Genomic DNA, 11,226 nt, shown 5'->3' on the forward strand with positions numbered 1-11,226 from the left:
AAGATAATCCAATATTTTTGCCATGTCTGTGGAGCCATCACTTAATAATTTTTGTTTGCGGCATAAAGAAAGACTTCTGTTGGATTAGATTCGCAAAAATTTCACGCAAAATCTTCAGTTCGCCTCGTTTATGTCTTTCAGTAACTTCATTAAAAGATTTATTACATAATAAGAAAGTAGTGTGCGCAGACTTGTATGAACATTCAGGTTGTTTGACATTATCTGGAATTTGAAATTCTTTATTAAGCCACGAATTATTATTCTTTTCGAAACGTTCTAATATTCTACGTGATTTATTCCATCTTGTAGAAGCATTGAAACAAAATGATCGTAAATATGTTTTGATTTTTTCGGAATTTTCAGATTCTGATAAATTAATATTTAATTTTTGAACGACGAAATCGAACAATTGTTCTGTATAAGTTATAGTAGAATGTAAATTTCTTAAGAAAAAGAATAAATCTTTATTTGTTAATGTCGCCATCAGTATTCAGAAAGAAATCTGGATATCGATCAAACATAAAATTGCAGAAAAGATTTGTACCTTATATAATATAAATTATAAATTTATAATATAATATAAATTTATATAATTAAAATATAAACCAGATGACAAACGAAAATAATCAGATAATACTCAACAGAGCAGTCAATCGTCTATCTCTTTCGATTATGTATAATTTAGTGAATAAAATTCACTATCGAGAAAACAATCTATAAGCGTGCCACCTAGCAATTGTTACATGAATTATACTACTAAACATTTATTCATTAAACGTCGTCTACAATAAGTGGAGTAAGCTTGGCGTAAGAAGTAAGAGTAGGAGTAACGTTTTCGGCGTAAGCTGTTTACGCTGACTCAATCTACAATACGGTGGAGTAATGCTATAGTTTGTGACGTTGCCATCCCGACAGTCAAACGTGAAAAGAGCGCAGGATCGAGCGTCATTAACCTAAAAAGAAAAGAAGTAAAAAAGGATGAAAAAAATATCTTTATTTGTTAAACGTGACATGATATTAATTAAAATAAAATGGAACTCGACAAATTGATTGTTACAAGTGCTTCGGTTATCATGTTGCATTATTCGATACAACTGTGGATAAAATCGAGACGAAGACGCAGTCACGGAAGAAGAAGATGGTGGATTCGCTCTATAAATCGATGGAAAGATCAATTTGGTTATCGAACAAATTTTGCGCATGAAATCGAAACGCAAGACCACGAGGAATTTTATTATAATTTTCGAATGTGGCCGGAACAGTTTAATTGGTTGCTTGACCGAGTGCAAGATAAATTACAAAAACGAAGTAGAAGAACTCCACTAGACACCAAATTACGTCTGCAGGTGACACTTTTGTGAGTATTTAGAATCTCCGATTAAATTTCTTTCTTATGGTATAATTTTTTGTAATAATTTTTGGATGTAGAGCCCTACTAGCTGCTGTATTTCCATTTAACATAGAATTTTTTCTACAGATATCTTGCACAAGGGGATTCTATTTTAAGCAAACATACAGAATTTCGAATAGGAAAATCAACAGCATACGCTATTATACCTGAGACCTGTCAGGCAATTTGGGAAGCACTGCAACCGATATTTCTACCATCTATGGATCAAAGTTCATGGAAGAAGGTCTCCGATAGATTCTTTGATAAGTGGCAGTTTCCTAATTGTCTCGGTGCCATTGATGGAGTACATATACGTATTAAAGCTCCTCCTAGGTCAGGATCAGAATTCTTTAATTATAAAGGATACTTCAGCATTGTGCTCTTTGGTACTTGTGATACAGAATATAAATTCACCTGGGTGGATATTGGACAATATGGTATGTATCTGTAGCAATAATAAATCAAGTAAAATCTAATTTGTAATTGTTTGCATTTTATAAAATAAATTGTATTACACTTCAATATTTTATTATTTCGTCAATATTTCGTTAGTAGATTACATTGATTTGTAAAAACAATTCTTTATACTTTTTTCCGATATTCTAAAATAATAGTTTAGTCTAAAATAATTTAAGTAAAAATTCTTTTTTATATCTTTTTATATTCTTTTTTCAATTAATATAATTTATTAATCAAGTGTCAATTAATTTCATGCTCGAAGTCTGTTAATGTAATTTAATAATGCTTTTGTGAAAAGTCTCATATGCATGTACATTGTCATGTTCTGTTTGTAGGGTCGATAAGTGATGGTGGCGTCTGGAGCAATACACACTTTAAGCAGGATTTAGAAGAAAGAAAAGCGAGTTTGCCACCACCTACTTTATTACCAGGAACAACAATGCTATTTCCGTATGTCTTTGTTGCGGATGAGGCATTCCCTCTGTCAAATTATATGATGAGACCATTCCCTAAGAGAAATGATAAAATGACTGACAATAAGCGCATATTTAACTACCGTTTGTCCAGAGCTAGAAGAGTTATTGAAAACACATTCGGTATTATGAAAGCAAAATGGCAGATTTTACATTCTTGCATAAGCTGTTCCCCAAAAAATGCAGAATTAATTGTAAAAGCCCTTGTATGCCTACATAATTTTATGATGATTAGTGGACGTGCCGAATATTGCCCTCCGGGACTTACGGATACTGAACAGAATAATGGCGAAATACAAAGAGGAACGTGGAGAGATCGCCAAACAATTTTTCATCGCCTAGACAGAGTTGGAGTAAATAGGAGTACTCGTATTGCATATGGAATGAGAAACTACTTAATGCAGTATTTTGTTTCCGAAATTGGCAAAGAGCAAGCTCCTTGGCAATATGAAAGAACATTCCGTATACATCAGCTATAAATCAACCACATTAAGGTAACAATTATAACATTACTATAGGAATATTATTTCTATTTTCTGTATAATTACTATATTAATAATTACTAAGATAATTACTATAATAATTAATTGTTTCTGTTTTAGATTATAAAATAGATGATATATAAAATCGTGTGCCATATTTTGCCGTTTTATTTTGCTGTTTGATTTATGCAAAAAAGAAAAATTCTGAAGAATGTTAAATACCAAATGTTGAATGTCTTGTTACTTAAATAATTTTTTTACTCAAACCTTAATATTGAAAATATGTACATTCTAGGAACATTTTCGTAAAAATATTATAAAATTATCACTTTTAATCGTAAACTATGTATGTGTTGTGACGTTGCCGTCATGACGGACGTCCACCCACCAAAAAGACCGTGAGGCGTGAGCCGAGTCGAGAAATCGAGAGTCCCGCCGGGATTTTCAGAGAGGCGAGCGCGTTCGTTTATAAACAAAAGCTTTATTCTTAATCCTATTTGTCTAAATTGTATGATTTCGGGAGCAATAAATCATCGGCGGCGATACCGAAGAACAACCTGGAAGCCTATAAGAAAAGCGGCCTTGCTGAATCATCACCGATCAAAACAGTGGCCGTGAAAAACAAGGGTCGGCGATACTCGAGCAGCCTCGCACAATTTCGGTCCATCGGCCCAGCATCCCAGGGCCGGCCAGCAATGACGGGCGCCGAAAGCACCCCGTGAAGGGGCTAAACCTTCTCGGAAAAATCCGGAAAAGTCGCTGCCCTCCGCTGGAGAGGGACGAAGGCCGCCAAGATCGACCCCGACGAGAGCCATTTCCCGAGCACCTGGCGCTGAAAAACGCGCCGGAACAGCGGACCGTCGGAGGCGTGGGACCGCGGGCGCACGATGCGCCCTTGCGCCACGCTCGAAAATCCGAGCGCGCGGGAACGGGCCTATCGCCTCTCTCGATGGGGTGCGGGGCGATTAGTTAAGGATAAATACGGCGATTCCGAGAGGATGAGAAGACTTGTTCTACGAGAGTTTCGGCGAAAATTAAGAGAGAGTATCGCGAACGCTCGGCACGGAAAAAGACGAATTGGCGGAAACAACGAGAGACGAGTTCAACGGTGAGGTCACCCGGCTATCTTGAGTTTTATTTCGAAAATTTGTACGTCGTCCACCGATACGGTTCGCGGGTCGACCCCTCTGGCCGGTCGCGATTAGTGTTTCGTTTGCGTAAATTTCGCAGTAGTGAAAAGAAGTCGAGAGCGACCGTAGTTAAGGGGCGACAGTGATCCGTCGATCGGTCTCATCCGATATACTCGTTCGCCTCTCCGTCATCCGTGTGACGCGCGGTAGTGTAGAATTTTTAACTCGAGGCTATCGCCGGTCGGAGCGACTCCGACCGATTGTAAGTGCTGTCGACCGCCACCCCAGGGGAAAAGTTCCGCGACAGCTTGAGCTGCCAATTGGTGAGTACCTTGGAAATTGTGACAGCGGACCGGAAGTTATACGACTTAAGGGAGCCTCGATTCTCGGCCATCTCTCTCTACGTGCGTTCTCTTTTTCTTGCGACTCGCAGTCCGCTGACCGCGGACGTGCGAACAATCGGTTGTCGGAGGCGTAAGCTATCGACACCCGCCGTGCCGTGTGTGCACCAGCGGGAATGCCTTATCGTTGCGTTACGCGAATTCCGCGTTCCGATTAACTAGATATTGCCGTTTTTTCGGTAGGTTACCTCGTCTTGGTGTTATTTCTGTTACGGCAATTAAATAATATAAAATATTAACTGTCATTTCCTTTTCGATAATTTTAAGATCTCGTATTTCGTTCTGTTTTTCATACTCGTAGCGCGCCTCGTTCGGTTCTCCGAAATCGTAAGCGCTCGCGCGCTTCTTTCCGTTCTCCGTAATTGCAAGAGCTCGCGCACTTCTTACGGTTCTCAGTAATTGTAATATTCGGTGCGCTTATCGCTATTCTCCGTAACAATAGAGCATTCGAGTTGACCGTAATTATAAAGCCTGGCGCATTTGACTCTGTTTACCATTATTATACAGTCTTAGCTTTCTTTTCGATTAGTTATCTCAAGCGAACATTTGCTGTGAATCACGTCTCATTATTCCTGTTATTTTTAATTGTATTTTATATTTCATTTGCTTGTCTTTAATCGAAGTATTGTGAACCTCGTTTCAATCTGATTTGTCCTTCGATTGGACTTTTATATTTTTCTCTTATTTATTATTTTTCTATTAATAAATCTGTTATATTGTCTGGTTAAATTCGCGTGATTTATTTGAATATTAGTCCCCTGTGGTCGTCGATACCCGTTTCTGTGTCTCTCGCAATTCGAATTATTGAAATCTCCGCATAATTAAGTGACTCGCTCTAAGAACCCCTCCCCTCTACCGTTAGGCGAGCTAGTCAGCCCGTGGCGAAGCAGGCCATCATCTTTCGCGCTGTTTAAAAATTTCGTGGAAAACTAATGCGTGAAAGACCGCATCTGGCGCCCAACCTATCGAGATATCGCCGCGGCCCGCGCGAGCACCCTTCATCCCTTCATCCTCCGAGCGCGGAAATCTTATATTCATCCTGTGTTTGACGGCGTTATATCCGATTAAAAATTAGAATAAAGAAACAGAAAAGCGTCGCAGTGTATATATATATATATATATATATATATATATATATATATATGATGTTTTAATAAACAGGCTGGTAATTAAAACAAAGTTAAATCCTGAAAGATTTTTTATTACTTATATTTTGTCACATATATAAATTTATAAGAACATAACACTTAATCTCAAAACAAATCATAATATTTCATATGTTTTCTAATTTCTTAATAAACGTTTTCTAATTTTTATATAAAATAAAATAAAATAAAGTAAGATAAAATAAAATAAAATTTATTAATGCTCATTTTGTAACGGTACGGCCTATCCCGTTCGTCACGGACTGGCTCGCCGGTGCCAAGATTCGGGAGTAGGTAGGAGAGTCAAGCTTACGATTCCTCTATCAGTAATAAACAAGCCTTTATTGGTAAATATCTTATGCTAGATCTTATCCTACGCGGTGATTATAACTAACTTAATATTACGCGAGCTTAGCCTACGACGGTGCGCAAGTAATTATCCTTCTAGCTTAACCTACGGACGATTACAATAAACTTAGCCTAGACGGTCGGTCGCGGTTTCGGCGAGCGCGTCGCGATTGCGGAGGTCACCGTACGGCGGTGCGCGGAGGCCGAGTGCCGGGCAAACCCAGGCTGCGGAGAGGTCAGACCCGTCTCCGTCGGCGTGCACGGTCAGGAAGCCGAGTGCCGGGCAAACCCAGGCGGCGAAGAGGTCACACCCGTCTCCGTCGGCGGGAACAGTCAGGAAGCCGAATGCCGGGCAAACCCAGGCGGCGGAGAGGTCACGCCCGTCTCCGTCGGCAGGAACGGTTAGGAAGCCGAATGCCGGGCAAACCCAGGCGGCGGAGAGGTCACGCCCGTCTCCGTCGGCAGGAACGGTCAGGATTCAAGACTGCCTCGGTTATTCCTTGAGGTTTAGAACAGGTCGGAAGCTGGAAAGGAATAAGGTATCGGTCTGTTGCGTGGGCCGGCTTTTATACGGCTCGAGGGTCCCCCACGCTCGCGTGCGTCGAGGAAGGAGTGAGACTAGGTGGGGGGGGGGAGCCCATAGGCGGAATCGCAAGTGGGTGCCAGAGGCGTCGAGTAAGGAATATACTCGCGGGCAACTGTTACAGTTAAAGTCTTTTATTTTATGAACATAGGAACAATATAAACCGTATAAATAATATGAACTGAATAAACGAATAAACAATAGAACAAGAAACGAATGAACAATAAATATATATATATACAGTGACGACGACGGTGTCGTCACAATTTAAATTAAATTACTTTGATTTAAAAATAAAAGGTTATGTAAAATATAAAAGTTAAAACTTTAACTTTGGCATAGGATGAGTTTTAGTTTTATTATCAGTCTTTCACGAGTTGTAGTTTTATTATCAGACTTATCACAGGCTGTTTCATATCTAAATCTGTAAAAAGAACATTGCTGCTAAATTTAAATTGCATACACATTTATATTAGTTTAAGTTTTAAACTTAAATAAAAAAATTTTAAACATACTCTTATCTGTTATAAGATTTAATAACGTAGCATTAACATAAAAATTTTAATTATAAGAGTAAATAATCACAAATATTAATATATAACATACCTTATCTCAGGTAACACGTTGTATTTCCTTAATTCTCAGTCTTTTCTAACAAATGTATTAATGCAGGAAATAATAGATATAAGACAATCCATCTGATGTTCCTCAGGAACTTTATTCAGTCCTAAAGTTATACTAGGTAGCATTCCTTGTACTGCAGGAGTACATTCAGATGTGAGCTGTTCGGCCGTTAAGACGGCAACCAGACCCGAGGGATGCTTTAGGTGCCGCGCGGTGGATCACACCGCGCGCCTGTGCGGCGGTCGAGATTGGCGAGGGGTATGCTACCGTTGTGGCTCCCCCGCCCATCTCCGACGCCATTGCAGGGCCTCCCGCAGTCCCATTCCCGACAGGAGGTCGGATAGGGGCGATAAGCGGGGGTCTCCTGCGGCGTCACCATGGGGGGTTGAAGGCGGAGCCTATCCCCTGGGAAAAAGCGGGGGCGCCGAAAGGGCTCCCCGCCTGAGGCAGAGGCCTCAGGGGCAGTTGCCCCCGGGAGTGCTCCTGGCGTAGACCAGAAGCGAGGGGGGAAATCTCTCCCCCCTGCGGCGTGTGGCCGGACACGTCGTCGGAGACGGCCTCCCGACGTAGAGCTGGCGGAGGAGATTGCGGCCTGACGTAAGCTGGGCCAAGCCGGCACCCGATAATCGGCGCCGCGCGGAGGGGGCCTTAAATGGCCCGAGCCATGCCCGGTCTCGGGGTATTGCCCCCGCGGAGACCCGGGGCTGGGCGAGCAGCACGGGTGGCTGCACGACAGGGGTTTTTAGTTGGTATACCCGGCACTGCACTCCTTGGAGCGGGGTTAGCTCTCTCCTAAGGGCCGGGGAGTCCAACACTACTCCCCAGTGCGCCGAATGCACTAGGAGGTGTGCGTAATGCATTTTCCCCGTCGTTAAAAAAAAAAAAAAAGGTTTGGTTCTCCCCCGTGGGCACCACCTTGTCGTGGTGGGGGAGCTTAAGCCGTTCTCGGTCCCCTGGGGCGACTCAGTTAGCCTTTGACTGCTGTTTCGGCCTGGGGGGGGGGGGCGGTGACCTAAGAGTGCCCATCGCGCGCGCAACAGACCCCGAACATATTCCTGTTACGATGGAGCGTGCGCGCGGAGAGAGCGGTTACCGCTCAAGCGGCCTCGGCCGCGTAAGGAGGGCGTGCGGCGGGCTTGTCTGTGGCGGCGCAAATTGAGGGAGCGTAATACCGCTCACGTGGCTCCGTGGCCTTGACCACGAAGAAAGAGGGCGTGCCACGGACTTGCCCGGCCTTCTGAGCACGCGTATGGAGGGTGCGCCGACTCCTCGTAGATCTCGAAGGGGTCGGTTGCCAGAGGGAGGGCGGGTCCCTCCGTCACCCGCCGTTGCTGGCAGTGCGCGGCGGGCTCGGGGCCGGTGTCCCTGGGGATCTGGCGATTGGCCGTGACGGGTCAATGAGTTCCCCGCTAGTAGTCCTAGCCTTGGGTTCGGGGTAGGGGTGCCCGCGCTCTGAACGGGACAGAGCCGGGGTCTCCTCCCCCCACACTACCCGTTCCCTTGGCGAATCCCGGGGGGAGGACTGGGGTGGCAGGAAACCACCACCTCTCCCCCTTGGGGCGCCTCAGGACGAACGCGGGGGTCATTGAGGGACATTGGCCTGTCCATGGGTCCCCTCCGGGGGCATTGAGTCCGTCGGGTCTGCCGTGCTCTGTTTGTGGCGGTGGGCGGTGGGGGGGCTTGCCCTCTGGGCGTGGGGGGGTGTTGTTTTGGGGGGGGACTTGTTCTCCCTCTCTTACACACTCCGCCCACAGGACAGCGGGGTCCCGGGATGGAAACCGGGGCTCCATTTGCTGCCCGAGGGTCGAGGGGTGGCAGGGTTAAGTGACTCGCCCTGCCAACCGTTAGGGCAAACATCGCCCAAACACGGAGGGGATCCCTTCCTTTTCACGAAGGAAGGGGTCACCGTGTGCCTGGGGGGGGCTCGCGGCTGCATGCGCAAGCGTTCCCGTGGCCCTCCCCATTATGCGTTGAAGGAGACCACCAAGGGGTTTTAGCGGGTAGTCGGGATTTATCCCAGAGTTTTGCATACCCCCCGCCAATTCCACTTGGCGGGGGATGCGTAAATGCATTTCCCCTTATAAAAAAAAAAAAAGGTTAGGTTAGGTTCCCCTACTGAGATCGCCATGCCCAAGAGTCCTGGCGACATTTTACAGGCTTCTAGCCTGAGCGAGGCGTCCTTGCTGGCTCCAGATAGCTGGGTGCAGATAGTTGAGGGAGAGGAGACAAATTCCATCGCTCCGATAAATGCAGAAGACGACGATGGTCCATCTGCTCGAGTAGCTTCCAAAAGGAAGAAGAAATGGAGTATTGACTCTGGCGTCAAATGATGGCCCTCCGATCTTTGAAGTATCCAGAACAAATCTAAGGCCACGAGTTCCGAAGAAGAGAATCCCAGCCGATGTCCTGGATCTTAAAACCACATCGAAGGACTGCGAAATCCTTACTTGCTTTAATCCGGAAAGTGCCAAGTCCGGGACTGAACGGGACGAAAGACGAGGCAAGGTCGGAAGACCTCGACGTAAACCGAAGGCTATCGATCCAATTAGGGCAGAGCAAGAAATATTAAAGCAGACGGGGCTTGCACCAGAGAATATTGGAGATGAAGTCCTAAATGCCATGACTCCTTCGGAAATCGGCGCCCAGGCACTGGAATACACTGCAAGTATCGAGATGATACGCACGAAATGTGGGAAAATCCAAGGTGGACTCAGCGGAGAGCTCCGCAAAAGACTTTGCGGCTTGGAAGAACTTATAAGAGCCCTACAGGTACAAGCGGAAGCTACTGGAGATCCTCTCACCTTACAGGCGAAGATAGGTGAATTATTGGAAGAAATGAGAGAAATTAAGAAAGAAAGAGATAGAGAAGAAGAGAGAAGGAAGAGGGAGTACAGCGAACTCCAAGAAAGAATTCAGGAGTTGAAAAAAGAAAGGGAAGAAATTCGTCGCGAAAATAGAGAAATTAAAAGAGCAAACAGCGAACTTAGAGACGAAATTAGAGGAATGAATGATAGACTCAAGAGGGAACTAACTCAGATACGAGAAAGTATAGACAGAGAAAGCGAGAAGAGGATCTCACCAAGATTCTCTAAAGCAGCACCAAGTGTATCCAGTAGATTAGATAGAAATTCCTCTACATTAAGTAACTTGAAGAAAGGAAACTTATCTACAAAAAGAGAAGATATATTTACACGGAAGGAGAATGTATTTACAAGGAAAGAAGATGTATTTACAAAGAAAGAAGATGTATTTACAAAGAAAGAAAAAGAGAACTTATTTACAAAGGAGGAGGACTTATCTACAAATGAGGATAATTTATTTAAAGAAACCCCAAAGCCCCAAAGACCTTCACCTGGTCGACCTTCACCTGGCCGACCCATCGAGATGAGGACGGATGATCCTCAATACTGTAGACAATGGCCAACCACCGGTGAGTCTTGGTCACCTGCAAGTAAAAAGAGGAAAGTGAGCTTTGCCTTTGGAGATAATAGAGAAATTGAAAGTCTTCCATCGACTAGTAAAGACACCCTATCTACAGAACCCGTTCCTATGGAGACTGAGACAAGACCTACCGTGAAGAAAGGAATTAAACTGAAAGGCAACGTACAGATAATTCCTCCTGGCGGTCCACGATTACCATGGCCGGAGTCATACGCCAAGGTTCTTCAGAAATACAAATCACCTATGGACAGTGATAAATTGAGGCCTCAACTTCCTGGCCAGGCGCCTCAACCTCAGGAATGGTTTACAATTGGTAAGAAAGGTAAACCTGTTCGAACAGAGACACAGCAGAAAACAAAGAAGATCCTTAGGGAAAAGAAGAGAATCCCTAAGACAGCAACAATTAGCATCAAGGGATGCAAAGAAGAATTCTCCTATGCTGAGGCTCTACAGAAAGTACGGGCAAATATATCTCTAAAGGACTTAGACATACAAAATCCTAGAATTCGAAAAGGTATCAGTGGTATAACCATCATTGAGATATCTGGACCAGAAAATGAGGAGAAAGCTAATCGCCTGGCAAATGAGATGCAGAAAATGTTAGCCAGAGAAGCTTTGATCTCCAGACCTTGCATCAAGGGCGAACTCAAACTTTCTGGATTGGACGAGTCTATTACTACTGATGAGATTCGCAGGACGGTTGCCTTGAAGGATCTTGTGAAGAGAGCACAATTAAATTGGGTAAAATAG

General features: G+C 44.2%; 1 protein-coding gene across 1 annotated transcript; it reads left to right on the forward strand.

The window, feature by feature from the left end:
* Window positions 1–9,161: 9,161 nt before the first annotated feature.
* LOC112638881 lies at window positions 9,162–11,226 on the forward strand. The gene is made up of 2 exons (XM_025411367.1): window positions 9,162–9,342; window positions 9,386–11,226. Exons 1-2 carry the CDS (start codon window positions 9,162–9,164, stop codon window positions 11,224–11,226), a joined length of 2,022 nt encoding a protein of 673 aa, XP_025267152.1.

Source organism: Camponotus floridanus, unplaced genomic scaffold, assembly GCF_003227725.1.
Source record: "Camponotus floridanus strain SB8 unplaced genomic scaffold, Cflo_v7.5 scaffold398, whole genome shotgun sequence".
Classification (NCBI taxonomy): domain Eukaryota; kingdom Metazoa; phylum Arthropoda; class Insecta; order Hymenoptera; family Formicidae; genus Camponotus; species Camponotus floridanus.

Coding starts and splice junctions, on each gene's coding strand:
- LOC112638881 (XM_025411367.1), top strand. CDS start 9,162: ATGCCCAAGAGTCCTGGCGACATTTTACAGGCTTCTAGCCTGAGCGAG. Junction 9,343..9,385: donor CAAAAGGAAGAAGAAATGGA/GTATTGACTCTG, acceptor CGATCTTTGAAG/TATCCAGAACAAATCTAAGG.